The sequence below is a fragment of the Hippoglossus hippoglossus genome, chromosome 7 (assembly GCF_009819705.1).
Source record: "Hippoglossus hippoglossus isolate fHipHip1 chromosome 7, fHipHip1.pri, whole genome shotgun sequence".
In the NCBI taxonomy this organism is placed as follows: Eukaryota; Metazoa; Chordata; class Actinopteri; order Pleuronectiformes; family Pleuronectidae; genus Hippoglossus; species Hippoglossus hippoglossus.
Window position 1 is genome coordinate 8,328,306 of NC_047157.1, and position 21,481 is coordinate 8,349,786.

The following is a 21,481-nucleotide window of genomic DNA, read 5'->3' on the forward strand; positions in this document are numbered from 1 at the left end:
TCATTGTAGGTAGTTCTTATCACGATGATGTTTGTTCAAGTGTTTTTCTGGTAAGTTTGGTTTAAATTAATTCTTTGATGCTATAAAAACAGAGTGAATGATTGTGTCACGAATGGTCGAGCACTTGTATCGGCAAGACCGAAATATCCGGCATCCCAAATTGCTACTGCGCAGATTCTGGCTCTAATAGTGATTGATAGTGGGAGGAAGTGGAGACGCGTTGTCCATCTTCATATACACAACAGTCTATGGTTTATGGCTTGCTGTCGTTGCAGGTCGAAGAATTCCTGTTCAAAATACCATTTTCAATGTCCACAATGAACCTTCAAGAGGAAACGTCTTGTTTACATGTGCAAATGTAGGATAACTATGATAAAGGATAAGTAAGATATTTCCAAAAACTAGTATACTGGTCTGCTTGTAAATCAGTGAGGCAAAATGAGATCACTCTCAATACTGGTCGACCACTCAAAATACAAAATATTATTCTCTCTACAAAGTCCACCACCATTACATCCTCACTCAGGAGTAACATCACTGAATATTTTTACGTCTGATTTGCATGATCCCAAATATAGAGTTCAAATCTGTTCTGTCCATTTCTACGCTTACCATCTGTGAACCTTTAATGAGGCGGCTGTGGCTGAGGGTTAGAGTTGTTGTCCTGCAACCAGAAGGTCGGCGGTTCAATCCTCAGTCTTCCCCATCTGCATGCTGGGCAAGATACTGAACCTCTAAATGGTCCCTTTGGATAAAAGTGTCCGCCAAATGACATGTAATGATACTAACACACAAACTACCTGACTTTGACCCTTGTGGCAGCACTTCAAAGACTAAATAATGGAAGATGAGTGTACAAAGATGTTTGTATGGTATCAGCATTAAATAATTTTATAAGCATTTTACTGAGAAACACTCAGACAATGAGAGGAAACATGTAGAATGAATGTGTTTATTATGTAAATTCATAAAATGTTCAAATCAGAAAAGAATGAACAAGTTTTGCTGAGGCACAAAAAGTAAAGCAAACGTAAAACACTTGATAAAAATGCATTTGAAAAGACAAAACATGTAAGTATGTGACAATGATTACAACAGATGTGTCCTATCAGAGACCTGATGAACTTTGTCACTCACTAACGAATCAAGTAAAAGATAAACTGAAAGAGGCCTGAACACATGAGCAGAGCAGCAGACTAGAAGCTGTTTGATTGAAGCTGCCATCTCAGAATAACATTATCATGATTGGATTATTAGCATCCTGCAGTTTATTTTTGGCAAGATGATAAAAGTGGCACTAATGTGTTGTAGAAGAACACAAAGGGAGGCGCTGGTAACACCTGGTGAATGTGAACTTTAATTATGTCATTTCAGCTCTTATCCTGAAATCCTGAACGTTAAAAGTAGGCCACGCGATAGCACATAGAAATATGTTTTACATTAAATTAAAAGGGGCATAAAGCTTTTTAAGAAAACCGGTTTCCTACAACTTAGTTTTATATTTGTTTACGATAACACAGCAATCACCTGAGATATTGGTACAATGTGACATCAGTCAACAGGATTTACTTTGTCTGGAGGTAAAACGAATGAGCACATTTGTTACGTTGCTATTAATCTCTCTTTGCACAAGGAGCAAACAACTGTAAAAGGGAAGGTCAAAAACCAAACCAGGGAGTTTTTTTTGTAAGCACATTCATTAATTTACTGATCAGTGTTGCCAGGGATGCCGTCCCAGCATGAACTGGGGGTTAGTTAGATTACAAAGAAAAAAAATAAGAATAAAATACAAGCACATAACATTTCCTAAAAGATGATAAGCATTTCTAGAATGCAGAATGAGGCTGTTCCACATTTGGCTTTTTAAAAAGTTGCCGTCAGCCAGGCTAAGTTTTGGCTCAACAAACCTCCAAACAGCCTCACATCTCAGGCACTTGTGCCCTGTTCACCTCTCAAACATTACATTGTATGATACAGTGTCGGTTACACCGTCACAACAGTAAAATCTTACAGCTTCGATGCTCCTTAGATATTCACTATAGCACACTGTACATTCAGCAGCTGCTGTACCACAGATGAGATCAAAAGTCAGCTCGCACTGGAATTGTAAAACGAAAATCTTCAGAGAACCCTGAGCTTCCTCATTTTACAGGACTAGTGTTGACATGGTCAGACCAGTGACCTGAACCAAGCCACACACCAAAGTCTTCTTCAAGCAATAAGACATGACATTGACACTGAATATAAAAAAACTTGAGTGGTTTTTCTTAAAAGCAATTTTACGAAACTATTGCACCTTAAAAAAATATTATAAATCATTTTGATGGTTCACTGACTGACAATAGGTTGGTTTATCTTTCATTGCATTACTTCGGTTACCGGCATAGGATCTTCTGTGACGGTAAATAAAAACAGTCAGTGGCTTAAACTGCCGGGAACAGGCGCAGCTGGTTTAACAGGAAAGCTGAACTATACAGCAGTTAAAATGTCTTTGACAGAATAAATTTCCAACGTTCAGTGTGCACCGCCATGTTTCAACAGTAGCCAGTGAGGGGAGGGGTAGGGGGCAGTTGTTTGCAGTATGCAACTTAACTGCTAGATGCCACTAAAAGCTGCACACTGAAACTTTTAGCTGCATGGACTTTCAGCCCAATGGAATCAATCACGTCTTGATGCCTAGCAAAGGTGGCATATTGTTGCTTCTCTTTTGTAAATATCCAGTCATCCCGCCTGGACAGCCACAGGCAAGCAAACAGATCATTGTTCATAATTTGATCCCATCTCAAGCAGCATGTCTGTCTTTCAAGTGCCGAAATCTTTGTGAGACTGAGCAGCGAGGAAGTCCCGGTCGTCCAGTAGTGGTTTCTGGTTCTGCTCGGCAGCCATCGCCTGTAAGCTCCGTCTCTGGATCTGTCTGGCCTTGTTGTAAAAGAAGACCCCGATGAACACGAAGACGGTGCCAGCGGCGTTGGCGATTGTGATCTTGTTACTGAACACGATGATGCTCAGCCACACTGAGAGGGCGTGCTTGACAGTACTGGCAACACTGATGGAGGAAGAAAGTATAAGCGTTGTTACTATTGTCGTTAAGATCAAATCAAGTCAGTTCCTGGTCTCAGTAAGATCATCGTCTGTTATGGGAAACATGGTTTCGATGCTTCCTTCACTCCCATTTTAAACTAGTTAATCTAACAGTAATTACCTCCTTCTGAGGTCAGTGAGCAAGCGTACAGTTCTTCAATTATGGGGCTGCAACTCACACATTAGGTAAGAAGCCAGAGATGTTTAGATACTGTTTGACTGCATATTAGAGCGGGAGCTTCCAAATTCCAGTGCTGTGGACCCCTCCTAAAAGCTAATCAAGACGTACGCCCCCAGATGCTGCTTATCTAACGCATTGTGAGGCTTAAGCTGCTTTCAGACATGCACTGTACTCTGGAGATTCTCCGAAGGGGCTGTATGTGAGAACACAAATGCGAGTGTCTCCAGCCAGTTCCCTGGTAAAAACTCTGCAGAATGTCTAAAGGAGCCGATGTGAGAAACATGTGATCTCCACAGCGCAAATAATATATATTACGTTCTGCAAGAAGAATCTCCTTCTGCATGTATAAAAGGCAAACTCCAGAGAAGGTTCAGACCCAATACTGCAGACATCCTCCAGACCTCATCCTCCAGACATTCTTGCTGAATAAGAATTATTCGAGTAGTAGCTTTTGTTGCTAATCATTGGATTGCCTTGTTTAAAAACGTGATGATGCTCAGACGAGCTCTGGAGAATTATTATGTTAATTCCATGTGAATTTATTGACATTTATTTCTGATGAACAAGTTGCAAATAATTCAAGATATTTGTAATATCTCTTTATCTCTGTCTCTCTATTTATGCCCCCTTTCAACATTGAAATTAAAAACATGAAAAAAAATACTGTCATAATTATTATCTCTACCACGACCAGTAACACTGAAAACAATAACAACAATAAAACAATTTAGGCACATTGAAAGGCTAATGAATAAAAGACCTGTAAAAAGACTTGATGTATAAAATCGTCACAGTTCCCCTTTAAGACAAAGATAAGCTGAGGGTGTACATTGTGCATGGCAGAAATCTGCAGCCACAGCTTGTTGGTACCTAAAAAACCTCACCCTGAACTCTGCTGTACTGGAGATAAAGTGATCATACTCGGCATAATACAGGGGCCAGTAGTGTAGTATTACCTGTAGCTGGTACAAAGGAGTGGTTACACAGGTTTGCACACGTTTCCTACCTAAAGGTAACAGGGGAAATCCGACCCATGAGAGCATAGGCGGTGACGCTCTGCAGGTGGAACAGGCCGCCGTCAAATAGCAGCAACAGGACAATGTCTTGACTGAAGATAAAGCTTCGCCCAGTCTTCCCAAGCACTGGAAGGTCCTGAAAACACAGACACACCCTGTGCCATTTACACTCATACAACAGCATTGACCTGTACTCCTGCCACATGCAGGACTGTCAATCAATCCCACAATTGACTTAATTATAATTTGTACAGTAATTACACTGGTTTAGCCCTGCAAATAATTTAGTGCATTAATAATTGTCACAACATTTCCATGTGCACCTACCAGGAGGAACACCCAGGCAGGTATAAGCATGATGACTGCTGCTGCACTGGTGTAGAACTGCAGCTCTGGAGGGCTAAAATACATTAATGAGTATCTATTTCTACAGAAAGGTGTCATTATACATTTATAAATGGAAAGTATCACAGTCTTTTACCTGAACTTGTATGTGTCTCCGCTGAGCAGCTTTTTGGAGAACACGTTCTGTAAACTGAGATCAGATAGAACCGGTTAAATAAATTATCAAACTGCTGTGGCGTGGCTGTGTGGTTATCAGCAGTACCAGTCCATGACGTTGGTGGAGAGCGCGGCGGAGAAGCCAAGCATGTTGAAGTTGATCTCTGTGGCTGTGCACAGGGCCAGGCCGGCCATGACAGGGAACAAGGACAGGTTCACCCACAGCCCTGTAGTTTGCAAAACAAACAGCATTCACAATGAATAGGGTGAGAACTCTTAAATACCACATCACTCATTACCTCATTTCACGGAGTGCTTCTGGTATTATTACACGTGGTATTCAAGCGTCTGTTCCAGTTAGAGAACTGGCTCCAAAGTGTATGCCTTGGATTGTATTTTTTTAAGCTGGAGATTTAATTATTTGAAAAAGAATTGATGCTGTACAAATATTGTGCAATTTCTTCCACAGCTAAGAGAATACAAATTCACAGCACAATCACTAAATTTGTCGTGAAAGCTTTGCATCCCATTCTAAATAGCAGAATAACCTGAATTATGGAGGATCACTTGCTTTCCAGGAAGTTAGTTATGTGTCACTTATGTCATCACAACATAGTGGAAAAAGTGTGTTCTTGCTGAGGGGGAAACATTCTTGTAAACACAGCTCAGAAAACGTTTGTCGGCCACCTGCAGCGTGTTGAGGAGTTAAACTGGAGATAAACGGAGTGTTTCGTTCCACAAAGTATTAAGTGAAGGATTGCTACTCTGTTATCTTACAATGATATCATACCAGTTAAGCAGTGAAAGGTAAAGTAGATGTTGCAGCAGAACATAAGAGTGATCTGCCTGTCAGGTGTGATTATGTTATTGACATTCCATTTTAAAGTTGTATTTCACACATTGTGTATTATATATTGTTGCAGATCCAGCAGCATCATGGATCGTGGTGGCAGCTGATGGTGGATTATGATTTCAACTAGATTGCTTAGATATACAATATGCCCACTCACATGTACTCCTGTCAGACATGTTCTTTTATAGAAATACTTTAAACATTAATAAACCTCTCCATTTATGTCTTTTCTCATGAATATTGTTATTTTGTTTTATCTGAATTTGTGTATATAAGCTATATATGGGATATACATGACACCTTGGTTAAAATACATCAACAGATACCATCCTTGACAGATGGTATTACCAGATTTCTTGAACTCATACAGACATACACAGATTAGTGTACCACTAAATCATGCGTCATCAGTGTCTACCTGTGTACTCCCCGAGGATCAGCCGGGACATGATGACAGTGAAGATGGGCGCTGAGCTCTTCACCGTCTCTGCAAACGACACTGCCACATTCTTCAGGCTCACCAGGCCCAGAACCACTGAGGTGAACCTGACCAAGAACCGGCGAATTTGAAAAAGCCATGATTACGTTTCCACTACTTTCTTATACATAAATACTTTCTAGTGGTTATTTAGACACGCATAAATATAAGAAACATGTGTCTTTGAAGTAATCCTGCAGTTTGTAGAAAGATGAGCTCACCTTATGAGTCCAACAAATAACATGATCATGATGAAGTTGGGAGGGTACTCGGTTCTGGACTTGTGCTGGTACAGGCAACAGGGGACATACATCTTCAGGCAGCCAATGACCGTGGTGGACACCATCTGAACAGCACCTGGGGAGCGTGAGAGAGACACAGTAGAGCTACAGCAGCCAACCCCTGCAACGTGAATGTCAAACAAGCTTCTTGTCAAACAACTGAAACTAATTCACTATCACCTTGTTCTTCCCGAAGACAACGCTCACAGGCTCATTCTAATTATAGGAAGTATCTGCAGCTCTGTTTTTTAGACTCAGCCTTTTATTGCCATTTATTAAAGTCAGTGATAATTATCCTGCAGTGACACATAAATGATTGAGGTAGTAAATCCACCATTTTAAACAATGTAATATTATATTTAAGCGTAAAAGTTAAACTGTTTAAGGCTGTAAGATTCTGAGTAAATACAGTGAGCAAACTTTTGGCATGTGGCAGAAAGTCTGCTTTTTGAGGTGTCCCTGAAGGCACCAGTTGTGCAGACGATTTGTCTCGAGCAGGTTTCACGTCTCCGCATGTTGTTTTACAAACCTCGTCAGTCTGAACACTCGTGGCATGCCTCAGTTATGATCATCATGCATAAGCATGTTTCATTATACTGCATTAATTCTAGTAAATATCAATATGAAAAGTAGCAGAAATATAGTTTGTCCTTACCCAGCATGCTGGGCTCCCCCTCCAACAATGACAGGATGTATTTGTTGAGGAACAGGGTGCAGAAGCTGAAGAAGTACCAGAGGCCCAGGTAGGTGAGCGAGCGCCAGTTCCACACCCCAGACTCAGCCTCGATAACTGTGGTCTCTGTGACTGTGATCTTCAGGACATGTTCCCCTGGCAGGCTCTCGCTGCGGGCCAGCACCACTCGCTCCTGCCGGGTGTGGAACGGCGACAGGAGGCGCCACAGCGGATGCCTGGCAGACTGCCTGCTGCAGGGCATCCTGCTGCGTGCTACCTGAGGGCCCTCAGGGGCCCTACAGGTGGGTGATAAGATGAGGAGCTGATTAAGTGGGGTTTTTTAAAGGTTAGTCCATCTTCTGATTGGTGCAGCAGGAGATGATGATGATGGGAGTGCTTCAGGGACTGGTTCTGCTTCTGCTGCAGCTGGAAATAATAAAACACATCTGCTGTGAGGTGAGAGGAAAACACAGGGGTGAAAATCAGGAACTTTGCAAAGCAGTTTATAATTATTACAGTTCTGTTAATATGATGTGTTTTGTCTGATATTTCACATACAATCACAGTCACAATTTGTTTTAATGATTAACACTGTATTTGTTTTTTAACAATAAGATAAGATGAGATAAGGCATATCGTGACTATAGCAATGTCCCCACCTTTCATGCTCTGCTGAGGAATGTATTGCATTACTTTATGTATATGTTAACTGACTCAAAAAAGGTCATCATAAGAGCCTTAACTGAGACAACAATGAATGACACAAGGTCTTGTTGTGTCACTCAAGAAGTGACTAATCTTGTTTTGACCTGCGAGTCAGAAATAAAGCTTATAAGCATATTTTAAATTCTTTTTTTAAGCTGGAGATTTAATTATTTGAAAAAGAATTGATGCTGTACAAATATTGTGCAATTTCTTCCACAGCTAAGAGAATACAAATTCACAGCACAATCACTAAATTTGTCGTGAAAGCTTTGCATCCCATTCTAAATAGCAGAATAACCTGAATTATGGAGGATCACTTGCTTTCCAGGAAGTTAGTTATGTGTCACTTATCTCATCACAACATAGTGGAAAAAGTGTGTTCTTGCTGAGGGGGAAACATTCTTGTAAACACAGCTCAGAAAACGTTTGTCGGCCACCTGCAGCGTGTTGAGGAGTGTTTCGTTCCACAAAGTATTAAGTGAAGGATTGCTACTCTGTTATCTTACAATGATATCATACCAGTTAAGCAGTGAAAGGTAAAGTAGATGTTGCAGCAGAACATAAGAGTGATCTGCCTGTCAAGTGTGATTATGTTATTGACATTCCATTTTAAAGTTGTATTTCACACATTGTGTATTATATATTGTTGCAGATCCAGCAGCATCATGGATCGTGGTGGCAGCTGATGGTGGATTATGATTTCAACTAGATTGCTTAGATATACAATATGCCCACTCACATGTACTCCTGTCAGACATGTTCTTTTATAGAAATACTTTTGTGCACCCACAATACTTTGATTAACACATATGAACTGCATAGAAACACAGCAGTGTGGCAGAGAGAAACTGAGGATTTGGCTGAGATCAGAGACAAAGGAGAACCTCCACTAATGCTCACACAGGTTACGTTTCCTTTGAATGCAAACACTGTGAAGTCTGCTCCAGCCACAGGTTCAGTGTGGTTAGCCTCTACCAGGAGGTACCAGCCTCATACTAGGTAAGTAGGTAGGTAAGGAAGTAAATACTGTAGATAGGTAAGTAAGATAAGGAGGTAAGTAAGTAGGTAAGCAAGGAAGTAAGCCAGTAAGGATATAGATAGGTAAGATTAGATGTAGGTAAGTAAGGAGGTAAGCCAGTAAGTAAATAGATAGGTAGGTAAGTAAGTAGGTAGTTACAGTAAGCCAGTAGGTAAGCCAGTAAGTAACCAAACTGTCAGCTGTCTGTATTTAAGGGTTCAGTGTGTAAAATTTAGTGACATCTAGTGGTGATGTCCCTCCAAACATGAGAGAGAACCTGTTGTAGCCTTCAGCTGTCATAAATACTCAAAAGGTTTTTGGTTTGTCCAGTTTGGGCTACTGTAAATAACATGGCGACCTCCATAGGGAGGACCCGTGATGTAAATATAAAGTATTTAAATATAAATGGTTCATTCCAGGGTAAAGAAAACAACAATTCATACAATTTAGATGATTAAACACTAGTGAAAACATCACTACCTATCATTACCTAAATCTTACACACTGGACCTTAAATACACTCAAACTGCACAGAAACTCAGCAGCGGGACAGAGAGACTGATGAAACAGATCAGAGACCAGATTTCAACACAAACCTCCAGTCACACAAATCTGTGCTGCCTCGACAACTCCGGCTCCGTGTCAGTCACAGCTGTTTTTTTTAATACAGTCACTGAGGTTGGCTCCAGCCTCAGTGACTCCGACATTCACACTCTTACCTGTGTGTTTGTGTGTGTGTGCGCTTCAGCCTGCAGCGGAAACAAAGTGTGTGAGTGGACGAGGCGGCGGGTTGGAGGCAGGAGGGAGATGGTGTCAAAAAGGCGGAAGTTGCACGTTTACGCTCGCTGCCCGCTGCTTGTTAGAGGCGGCGGTGGCAGCGGCGGCCCGGCACACAGAGAGGAAGCTACCGAGCCGGGAGTGATGTCCGCCATGTTCCACAGCACAGAGAGGAGACTACACGTGCAGCGTCTCCTCTGCTGGTAAACACATCACTGCTGCTGTCAGAGCGCTGCTCTCAAGCTAGCGAGAAACTACCTCAGAGTAACAACACCAACCTTTCACAATAAAAGCCCCACTCCTGAATTACTTTCAGCACTAACCCAGAGGCTGGATGTTTTAAGTACTTTTTATTAGTATTTATTTCCCCTTATCATTAATACGTTTATATTATTATTTTAACCAACCGGAATAAACCCGGATTTTAAATAAATATGCTTTTAATTTTAAGATAAAATCATCTTATTTCCGGTAAGACATCTTTGAACTTGACGCAGCTGCCACGAGACAAATTGGTGATGCTGTAAATGATGCGTTCATTGTCTTCAGGTTAATTAGGTTATTCAGGTGTGACATGGACATTTTAATTTAAAATTGTTAATTAAATGTACGATTAAAAAAATCACATTGTAATGTTGAACCCAATGTTGGAAGAAGGAGACATGACTCGAAATCTTCACCTGTTTGTATTTTAATCATCCAAAACTGCAGGATTATTAAATTCAGAGACAACTGTGATGTCCCCAATCTAAAGAATTTAACAGAATTATCATTATATGCTTGTGTTTCTACTGGGATGGTTCGGTTCCGTCGGTCGATCTGTGTGATACTGGACTCAGCACAAAGATCACAGATCACAGATCAATAGAATCTATATTAGCTGATCAGACATCGCTGAACCCTCGCTTCCTCCTCATCCTTCCATTTGAGTGCATCCATCATGCAGCACACTCAGTGTTACAAGATATTATTCAAAAATATTAATGACTCAGCTCTGTAACTCCGCTGTTGAAATCTGAATGTAATTTGGTGTAAGTTTTTATATATATTTTGCAATTAAAAGGTTCATATGGAACACATATGTTGCGCGAACACAACTAAAGCTATTGGTTTTAATGTCAATGATGAAGTGGATCAATATTCTGGCTTCAGTTCCCCCCCTCACGTTTGCATCGCCACTTTCCCGTCTCCAAAACGTTCGTAAGCATGGGTCAGAGTTTGCGTGGAAATGGGCAAATTTTCCCATCAAGTTTGTTTTTATAAATCCCAACATTTGTGTGAGAGGTGGCATACGTACGTTTCAGGCTCCGTTTTGTGCCGATGCAACGGTTATAATTGATCCCGTGTGAACAGCCAGGCGGCTGCGCGCTTGAGAACGGCGCTTCCGCGTCCGGTGTAAACCCGGCGTAACGAGTGGGGGGGCTCTGTGTGTTTGTGCCAGTGTTACAGTAGCGCTGAACACTGCGGAAGTCCTCCACACTGCTGGCTGTGTGGCGTTGACACAAATTCCAGCTCACGCACGGGAGAGCGAGCGGCCGCGCCCGAGCAACTGCTGCAGCCTCCAAGTCCCAACGATCCAGACAAATGCCACATGTGAGTGAATCACGGGCTGACCAGCGGAGAAATGCTCGTCCCGTGTGAGCAGCCAGGCGGCTGTGCTGCCTCGCAGCCTCGCTGCGTCCGGTGTAAACCCGGCGTAACAAGTGTGGGGGGACGGGGGGCCAAGACCATGTAGGGAGACTTCCAGTGCCTTGTTACGACACAAAACCCAGGAAGCTCAATCGAGTCGCTCAAGCATGACGTTTCTGACTTAGAGGAACCATAACAAAACGCGCGAGTGTTTTTTTCCCAGAGTTTTTGGGTTGGTAGACATGCCAGATACCCACATTAACCTGTAGAAGCACTAACAAAGTGGAATTTGCATGCTATGTCCCCTTTAACATATTTTTTCAATGATGAAGTTTCTATGAAAAAAAAAAGAATACAAATCTCTTAGGATGAAAAAGAGGAACCTTACACTGACAAAGATTCCACAACAACGCGATTTTAGTGATTCTGGCCGACGCCAGAACACAATGGGATTTCCGCAGCATAATGTATATGTCATGACCTGCTTCCTGCTCCCAGACACCTCCCTCCCCTGGATGCTCCGGAGATGCTCCTGTTATCGGACCCAGAAAACCAACCAAACCTTACATTCATTTCCTGGAGTTCATGTCTGAAAAGTCAAATATAGAAGAGGTGGAGGCTCTTGGACCTCTCAGCGCTCAGGGGCCCTCAGGATTGAAATATCACTGATCACACTCTCTGGTCCTGCAGGGGGCAGCAGCGCTTTACAGCAGCGGAGGGAAAAGAGCAGGAACAAAACAGAGAACAACAGAAGCAGAAGAAGAGAAGCTGTTCCATCCTGTTTACATTGGAGTGCAGTCAGCTGGAGGTGGACACAGACAGGGAGACAGACAGAGACACAGACAGAGACACAGACAGACAGTAAGAATGTGAGACAGGAACGTGAGCTCCTGCTCCACAAGGAAATGGACGAGATCAGGTCAGCAGCTTCTGTTCAACTCTTATCGATGTTCATTTTCAGTCATGGCACTCGGTCGTCTGCGTCGTGAGAAGAGGCGCAGACTGTGTTCACAGATGTTTCTCAGTTTCTCGACGTGTTACAAGTCACCACAGACTCGAACATTTCAAACTACAGCTCAGAATAAGATGAAGTGTGAACAGGGTGTGTTTACATATGAGGACTGAGTTCATATAAAGTGTCTGCTTGTTCTTCTAACACTCCCCAAGTTGCCTGTGCAGCTCTAAACCTGACAGGAACTATTGAAACTACACATTTGTGTAAATACGAGTTAGTTTAGTTAGTTTGTTGTTTATTTGTTCTTGTTTAGTGGGTTTAACTTGTGTCTTGTCTTATCTGTAGGTCTTTTTGTCGTATCCCCCTTGTATTCAAAAATATAAATATAATATGGGTGAGATATTATTAAGAATAGTAGATCAATAATAAACAATGGCCACATGACTCAATCCCGCAGATAAAATATTCTAATATATATAATATAAGTTTCTTTTTATTTACAGCTCAGGATTTCCCTCAGAGGCATGTCCTGATTTGTCTTTTATTTTGATATACCACTTATCCCGTGTGTCTGAGCAGAACAGAGGAGCAGTAATAGCACAGAGGCTTGCTGGCCGCTCAGTCATGTGCTTGCTGCAGTCATGTGGAGGGTTTTATTCTGCCTCCCTGCTCAGCACAGTTGAATGTGAAATCCCCCACAGTTTCCTGCCTGACTCTGTTGGATGGGTTTGGATGTCTCTTTGCAGCCTCCTCTGCTCTGTGGGCACCGGCTTACTTTCATTTTCACATCCTCATGTTCGTTTCTTCACTTCATCTTCATGTGACTTTATTCTGATCAAATCTGACAGTGCATGTTTGGATCAGCCAGTTTTTTGCATGTTCATGCCGACTCAAGCGGAGATCTTTCAAATGTTTAAAGGCTCCGTTAATGCTGTTGCACGTGCTTTTTATTGCTGAAAAGATCAGTCACATTTTAGCCTTAAGCGTGTTGAGTCACCTTCCCAAATTTCCCAACTCACCACAAACTGACTGTCCAGGGCTCATCCTCGCTCATCTGTTGTTGTTCATTATCTACCTGCTTAAACAAGTAGTAGATCCACACCCACACTGTTGTGGTTCCACAGTAGGATCAGTTTCTCTTATTGTCCTTACCAAGTCGTTCTGTTGTTTCCCTCAGGCTCAGTTTGACCCTCACATAGACAACAGGCTCAGTCTTCAGTGTGGACTCTATCTGACATCGTACACACACACACACACACACACACACACACACACACACACACACACACACACACACACACACACACACACACACACACACACACACACACACACACACACACACACCATTTCAGGAGCTATTGTTTCAAATTGTTTCAGTTTCAAAAGTACATGATTGTACTTCGTAGGCCTCTTTCATACAGAGACATTTCGACCTGTTGCAGTAAGAAGCACTGGTGTAAATAAGAAAATAAATTAACAAAAAAACACACTGTCACACTGTCATGTCTGACTGGGACACTTGAATAAAACAGAACCATTGTTAACGTCTTACTAACGCTTCAGATTTTCTTCAGTATCTTCATTTCTCATTAAAGTTTCTGTCTTTTTCAGCAGGGGAAATTAACTTCTGAAAATACCTTATTCTGGAGATAAGATAAAACAACCTTTTATTAGTCCCAAAGTTTGCAAGTAGTTTGGGTCCAGTTTTCTTTTCTTATCTGAAAATCTGGGCTACAACAGATACTTTAGTTGCCACAATGAACATATTCAGCTTCATTCCTGCATGTATAACATAAGATAAACTGCATGTGTGTATTTTATTTCATTTACACTGCAGTCCTCTGTTGGGCAACGAACCCCAGGAGAGGCCAGACCTTCTGTCTCCGAACCTGCGGCCGAGACACCAGCAACTGATCCCAACGCCATGTGGACCGGTGAGACGCTCCACCCGGCATCCCAGTGTCATGACAACACCATGCTGAAACATCCCGGTGTCTGCCGTTTCAACTTCAGCTTTATTTACACAGAGTAATGAAGCAGAGGGAAAAGTATGACAGGAAAAAAACTGAGATTCTGCAGTAATATATAAAATCTAAATCATCTTTCAATAAATTCTGTATCTCATGAAATACAAGGGCTAACCCGGCCGCTACCAAGTACTGATCAGTGCATTTAAAAAAAATACCGTAACCTATTTAAACCGCTGTATGCTGCTAACCCTGTATGGGAGTATGTATGACTTGGCTCAGGTTGAATACTGTAGAACATCTTTTATTATCTAGTATGACAGTCAGAGCTGCAAAGGAACACAAAGAAATACATCTAGGCGTACACAACAACTGCTTCCTTTTAAATAGCTCGAAACTGAGGACTTGCATATAGTACATGTCCCATGACCAAATTGCTGGTATTTTTGTTAACTCTGGCCAACGCTGCACTTCCTGAAATCAGCTGCTCTAAAAACAGAGTACTTGGGAGTGGCAGTACAACCGAGCTGCTTTTTGTGAGCAGTGACGAAAAAGTGCTAAAGACATCAAAGGGGATCAATTTGCGTCCTCACTGATGCCCGGCCCGACGGTTTCATATTTCTGATGGATTAGAATGATCCATTAGGAGACATTTTATGTTTTTTATTTATTATATATTATGATATATTATAATGATGTAGTCATTACAGTATACATGTACTTCACGTGAAACTAAGAACCCTTGTGTTTTCGTTACATTGGAACGAGCCCTCCAATTCAACAGAAGCTGTTCTGCTTCGTCTTCCACAGAGGCCGCCATGTTGTATTTTTACAGTAGCCCACAATGGACAAGTTCAATTTTGTTATTGTATATTGACTGAAGACCATCACAGGTTCTTTAAAACATTAGGAAGAGGAGGATGAGGCAGACTTCACTGCCAGAATCCAGTGAATCCTCCACACTGAACCTTTTAGAAATCCTGTTCTCTCCGCCCAACTGTGTTTATAATTCATACTTCTGCTGTCTTCAGTTGTGAAATCAGTCTTTTACTTGCTTAACGTGCTAGTTTGGGCGACAGTTGGATGACAAGTATTTTCACAATCCTCGTTCTCTCCATCTCCACCCTCCTGCAGATAAAGCCATGGTCGGAGCTGTCCTGTCTGCTGAAGCTTTACTTCTGTTTCACCATAGCGTCTCTGCTGGCGCTGCTCGGCCTCACGCTGACCAGCGTCTACAAGCAGCGCACAAAATCGGACGTGTCTGATGAGGACAACTTCACCGTGTCTCTCATCCAGCTGGTGGGAATACGTGAGTAACGTCTCTTTGTGTCAGGTCAAGGTTACACAAGGTTTGCTTGTGTAATCATGTGATGAAGGAGAAGAGGACAGTGGTGTTACCGTCCACTCTGTGTCGAAAGATCCCATGATGCACGCTGTGGGCGTTTCTGGAGATTCATTTCCCTCGGATGGCTTTACTGCCTCATCTGTAAACTTGAAGTCTGCTGGAGACTGATGTTTTTTACTCTCCAGTGTTTTGCGTTGCTCAATGATGGACCGTCAAACCTCTTTAATATTCAATGTAGCGCTGCAACTAACTATTATTTTGCAAATCTATCACTATCGTTATAGATTATTTTCTCATTTGGTCTATAAAGTATTAAAACTGCAAATTACAATCAAGTTCAAAGAGCCCGAGGCGACGTCTTCAAATCTTTTGTTTTATTTTAGCTGTTTGGCGAAAACCAAAATATAGTTATTAAAAACTAAGAAGCACAGTATTATCTTAAGAAGAAGAGCAAGAAGCTTAAACTACTGAAATATTTGCTTAAGGAAAATTATTCAAACAAGTAAACAAATACTAAAATTTGATAGATATTCTGTCGATCCATTAACAGAATAATTGACTGTCATCAGACTCATGAGTGGGAGAGATGAGGGTGGAGTTAAGAGTAGAAATGTCATCGCTTGTGCCCGCAGCCTGACGACAGCACAGGATGAGATGCATGTACACATGTGCACGAGCTTCCATGTGATAAAGAGGAGTTTGCATGGTTACCGATGGTTACGGGATTGTCCATGTTAACATGATAATCTGGTTTCAGAAACCTGGAGTCAGTCCCATGAAACAAGTTGAGTAGTTGTAGCAGTAGCCACAGTTTTAGGATTAGGGTGCCGGCATGAGGCCGGGTCGCCTTGTGCCGTGCCATGATTGTCCTCCCTCCCCGCTCCCCCGCTGACCTCCACTCACTTTGCACTTCAACAATAAGCAATAAGTTTTTGTGTTGAATGACTTTTAGATCAGTAGGGGGAGTAATTGTTAGCTGCAGACCAACACATACACCATACACACACAGCAAATGGAGCAAATGCAGTTGACACAGTATCAGGATCCTAATCAGAGGTGACGGGTTGGATGAGAACATTAACTGTGTGTGATCATTAGTGTTGTGTCTCCTGCAGTGTTCTGCATCTACTACATCAGCCGTGGCGTGCTGCAGGAGAACAGACAGGAGCTGGTGGTGTTCGTGCTCAGCGTGTTGATCGTCATGATCCGATCGGTGGTCAACTTCTCTGTGTTGGGGTCAAAGAGCAAGCAGGAGCTGCTGGTAGGTCGCCCTCTGCTGGACATAATTAGGATTAAAAAATACTGACACTAAATTCTTTCTTAAAGAATACATTTTCTTTGATAGATTTATTTTTATAATAGTTTAATCCTCCAGACTTCCCCGAGCACAAATGTCCGAGTGAGAGCCTCCAGAGTGTCTGCTGACTTTCTCTCCAGTATAAAAGTTCAGAAAGTTCAGTGTCCCAGTAATCGTGTTTGATATCAGTGACAGAGACGTGATGTTTTATGATGATCATGCCTAGGTTTTCTGTTAGAGAATATACATATCCTATATATTTTAAATGTGTCTCTAAATGTTTTTATTTTAAATCAGTAAAGAAAAAATCATAATTTTTGAAAGCAATAATAACAAAATGTTATTTTGCTATTTCCTTCTATATATATGTTACATTGGCAATAAGAGCCGACGCCGGTGATGATGTGCAGTGAACAAAAACACGCGAACACGTTACATCCTGCCTCTGCCTGCTGCACCAACCCTCACCTGAATCTTATGTACACTGCTGTATCATTAATACACTGACCCAGTAATCATGTTTGGTGTCAGTGACAGAGACGGGATATTTTATGATGCTTGTGTCAAGGTTCTATTTTAGAGAATTTATATCCACAATCCTTAAATGTGGTTCTTTCTCACCAAAAAGATGCAGAGAAGTTAGAAAATATTTTCATAATTTTAATTAAAAATACCTGCAAGTACAACTTTAGAAGCGCTCACCCTAAATTCTTCTTTTGAGATCTTATTTCTGCAGTTTTCTTCTCGGGCTTCACACAAGCTCAACAACGTCAGCCTGTCTTTTTGACAGAGGTTGTTTGGGCTGGCCACTGTTTTGTTCCAAGTGGAAATGATTCCAGTCAAATATAAAATCAACATCAGTAACTTTGTAAAACACATGAGTGCTGACACTCACTTCTAAAACTAATAGTAGTTTTAGTGTTACACCAGGTCCTTACTGGGTTTAAGAGAGAAACCACCGACATCGGAATTATTACAGGAGGAAAAGATTAGCTCTGATACATTAACCTCACTGACACACAGGGATTCACACCAGCTGATGATTCCTCCCACTTCAGTCCTGTTGAAGGAATTCATGGTTCCACCACTTGGTGTCACTGTTGTTGAAGTTTTCAGTCACTGATACTGTCTAGAGCAGTGGTTCTCAACCTTTTTCAGTGATGTACCCCCTGTGAAATATTTTTTCAGCCAAGTACCCCCTAACCAGAGCAAAAATTTAATATTTATTAAATAACTATTTTTAAAGGATTTTTGAATGGATGCTAATTTTAAATCTATTAAAAAAAAATCTCACGTACCCCCTGGAGTGCCTTCACGTACCCCCTGGAGTGCCTTCACGTACCCCCTGGAGTACACGTATCCCCATTTGAGAACCACTGGTCTAGAGGGACAGATGGAGAGACAGGCAGGCAGACAGATAGACAGACAGACAAATTGATAGGGGGATGGACTGGCAGACACAAAGACAGACAGATTGATTGATCAGTGTAACATCACATCACGTCGCATCCAAACGGAGTGACCAGCTGGGTTGTGTGTGCGTTGCAGGTGCGTTTCGTGTGCATCATGTGTCTGGGCATTGTGCATGTCTTCTGCACGTCGCTGCTCATCCAGAGGCCCAACATGATGGCGTTCCGTGTGGGCGGGGCCTTGGAGAGTCTGCAGGAGCAGTACTTCCTGCTCAACCTGTGCTTCTCCATGGTGACCTTTGACCTGCAGGCTCAGGTACACGCACACATTCCTCTTTGCAAACACGTCAACACTGCCGAGGCAGTGGGGACAACACTGTGATAAGACATAAACGTTGATTTTGTTGTAGTAAATTAAAGGTTTGTGACTGAACTTTAACGGTGTGTTGCTTTTTATTTGTGGGTCTGGTGCGTCAATGATTTTTCCAGGTTAAGTAAAGGTTAAATAACATAATAAATAAATGTTTTTGTGTGGTAAATAGTCTGTAATCAGTCTGTTGAGCTGGTTTTTCCTCCTCCAGGCTGAGTCAGAGATGAACCCGTCTGTGTCAGAGCAGCAGTGAGACCTGCTGCATGTGGCTGGAGTTGTTACGATCAGGGTGTCGACAGAGAGAACAACACGAGGGCAAGTTTTTCTGGTCAGGTCAGATGCCTCGCACTCAGAGCTCAGCTCGTGTTGTGCTTACATTCAGGTCAGGGGTGTTGCTGCTGCTGCTGCTGGAGGAGGAACTGGCGTCTGTCTCTCCTGCGTCTGTTGATCATTAGTTGGTACAAAATGGCCACTGTGCATAAAAGCCTGGGTGTGTGTTTGAAAGAGAAATGACTGCCGACGCCAGTATCTCGCTGTCAGGGACCTGCTGATGGCTTCATTAGTAATGTGTTGTTGTTGTGTTTCAGCTGTGTCTGTGTATCCTCATCACAACGTTGGACTCGGCCATGTCTGCTCGCAACACCATCATCCTGGGAGTTGGAGTGGTCTGGGCCTGCGTCACCGCTGCTGTAGGCGCCGTCGCAGTGAGTTCTCTTTACTCATCGTCTGTTCACACGATGAGAGAGAAGTCCAAACTATTATTATTAAAATGTTACACAGTAAATTCAGAAAGAATCTGAGCATGTGTACACATTGTTTTGCAGGTTTTGAAGGAAGCCAAGGTTCTGGTTTGGGTTTTCATGCTGCAGAACCTTCCTCAAGTCGCCTTCTTTGTTTACCTGATGTACATGGTGAGGTGAAAAGGACTTGTCCTTCATTAATGTCCATGTTTACATTCCTCTGCTACAGTGTGAAGGGAACCGGTTGAAATTAAAACTGGTGTGTGTTTCTGAGGAGCTGCAGAAGAGCAGCGTCAATTTATTTTAAAATGCACTTGCAATTCACAACTGTGACTTTACTACTGACCTCACACCTCCACCAAGCAAGTGATGTTTTGTTGTTGGTTGGTTTGTATGTTTATTTGTTTATTTTACAAGATTCCACAAGATTCCACAAGATTCCACTGAACAGTCTGCCATGACACTTGGTGGAAGGATGCAGGGTGGGTCAGGGAAGAAGACATTACATTTAGGTGTGGGTACAGATCAGGGGATCAAGGAATTTCTTTTTCACTTTCTCTAACATTGCGAGATTTAGTTTTTCAACGTTTTCACCATTTTCCTTGGTGGAGGGAAATGGTAAATGCTCTGTCGAGTGCTTTATGACTTGTGGGTGAACGTGAGTTTTACTGTAAAGTGCTCTGAGTTGTCGATAAGACTAAGAAAAGTGAAAGTACATGTTTTATTTAGATAAAAAAAATGCTTTTTTTCCCTTGAAGGCAGATTGTTTCCCCATTTACAGCTAAACGTCGTCATGAAAATAACTAGAAACTAAGTAGTAAGTGTCAAATGAACAGTAGAGTATTTTATTTTAGCAGAGATATAAATTTACATGTAACATAAATATTGTACCGCAAGTTCCAAGTACCTCAAAATCATACTGAAGCACATAACTTGAGTAAATACATTTTCTACCACTGTAAAATGCCACTAAAACGCAAAAAACTCCTGAAATAAGGTTTAAAACAAGTCACTGAAAAATAATTTGAACTTTATGAAATGGATTGCTGCAGGAAATTGATGGTGTGCTTTAATTCCAGGTGGGAGAGAAATGGTTTGAGGACAAGACGTACACGCTGGAGGCCGCCGCCGTCACTGGAGCTTTGATCTCACTGGTGATTAAAGTGGTTTTAATCTGGGGCCTCGTCAGACTCGTGCACAGCTTCGGTCAAGGTCTGAGGGAGAGAAGTGAGTCCGACACCCCTTTTTTATTTTTGTCCTTCAGGAGTTTCTCTGAGTCGGAGACAAAACGAACACAACATCAGGGGAATAGTTAACTTCACAGCAGCACAGAGGTTCCTCAGCTACCTCTGTCTTCATGTTGTGAACTTGAGCTGTGCACATCACTGACCTTCATGCTTCTTATGTCGGCTGGAAAGCAGCAGAAAACCAGAGTGTTGGTGTTAATTGTTTTTTTTTCATTTGCAGTGTTTGCACCCAGCAAGTGAGAAAAACACCCAGTGGTCGAGGAGGAGAATGTCAGCTGAGGACATGACATCTGGAAGCATCAGCTCTGCAGATTTTTATTCAACATTAACTCCAACCAAATAATCAGTCATTTTATAATCTAATTGTATTTTTCAGCCTAATGTGCAGATCTAACTGTATTTAGCTAACATCTCTTTTGTCACTGTGCCTGTTGTATGTACACGATGTAAAACCCCACACGTCAGCTCTAAGACTGCAAACGGTTTTGTATGAAGCTACTTGTTTGTAGCTTGGACTCAGAATGGTTTTTAACTTTTTTATAGAGCTGCTTTTAGACATTACATTACATTTCATTTAGCTGACGCTTTTATCCAAAGCGACTTACAATAAGTGCATTGAACCATGAGGGTACAAACCCAGAACAAGAAGAATCAAGTAGGTAAACTTTTCTTGTACATGCACCGAACTCTGGATAACCTCCGGACATTCTCCGGAGTGGCTGTATGTGAGAACGCTAATGTCCGAGTGAGAGCCTCCCGACCTTCTCCAAAGTTTCTCCTCCCAGCCCCCTGGTAAACACTCCGGAGGATTCACCGCGAGCCAGTGGGTATGTTGATGACGTTTCTCACACGCGACAGACACAAAACTGATTTAAAAAAGCCAAAAAGAAAATAGAGAGCTTTTGGTGTAAGAACCGACGCGGGTGACGATGTAAACAAAACCAGATGATCTCTA

The 21,481-nt window shown here is 42.0% G+C and overlaps 2 protein-coding genes and 1 long non-coding RNA gene across 6 annotated transcripts; 2 read left to right on the forward strand and 1 right to left on the reverse strand.

Moving 5' to 3' along the window:
* The first annotated feature begins 756 nt into the window (after positions 1-756).
* On the forward strand, positions 757-1,659 carry LOC117764463. The gene is made up of 2 exons (XR_004614393.1): positions 757-1,079; positions 1,115-1,659. It is a non-coding gene; the product is annotated as an uncharacterized LOC117764463 (long non-coding RNA).
* Positions 1,660-1,857: 198 nt separating this feature from the next.
* On the reverse strand, positions 1,858-9,808 carry LOC117764459 (solute carrier family 35 member E2A-like). 4 transcript variants are annotated; one of them, XM_034590251.1, is made up of 9 exons: positions 9,507-9,808; positions 7,047-7,490; positions 6,332-6,467; positions 6,051-6,178; positions 4,886-5,006; positions 4,760-4,813; positions 4,606-4,678; positions 4,269-4,414; positions 1,858-3,046 (listed from the first exon to the last, which is right to left on the reverse strand). In XM_034590251.1, exons 2-9 carry the CDS (start codon positions 7,324-7,326, stop codon positions 2,803-2,805), a joined length of 1,182 nt encoding a protein of 393 aa, XP_034446142.1. In that variant the 5' UTR covers positions 7,327-7,490; positions 9,507-9,808; the 3' UTR covers positions 1,858-2,802. The 4 variants fall into 4 exon arrangements, with proteins under 4 accessions (XP_034446142.1, XP_034446144.1, XP_034446143.1 ...); XM_034590253.1 differs by having other exon boundaries at positions 7,047-7,510; XM_034590252.1 differs by having other exon boundaries at positions 7,047-7,513.
* A 2,122-nt stretch (positions 9,809-11,930) lies between these two features.
* Positions 11,931-21,130, forward strand: LOC117764054. The gene is made up of 9 exons (XM_034589478.1): positions 11,931-12,112; positions 13,989-14,085; positions 15,253-15,427; positions 16,579-16,724; positions 18,309-18,485; positions 19,127-19,243; positions 19,364-19,450; positions 20,359-20,506; positions 20,747-21,130. Exons 1-9 carry the CDS (start codon positions 12,099-12,101, stop codon positions 20,764-20,766), a joined length of 981 nt encoding a protein of 326 aa, XP_034445369.1. The 5' UTR covers positions 11,931-12,098; the 3' UTR covers positions 20,767-21,130.
* Positions 21,131-21,481: the final 351 nt, after the last annotated feature.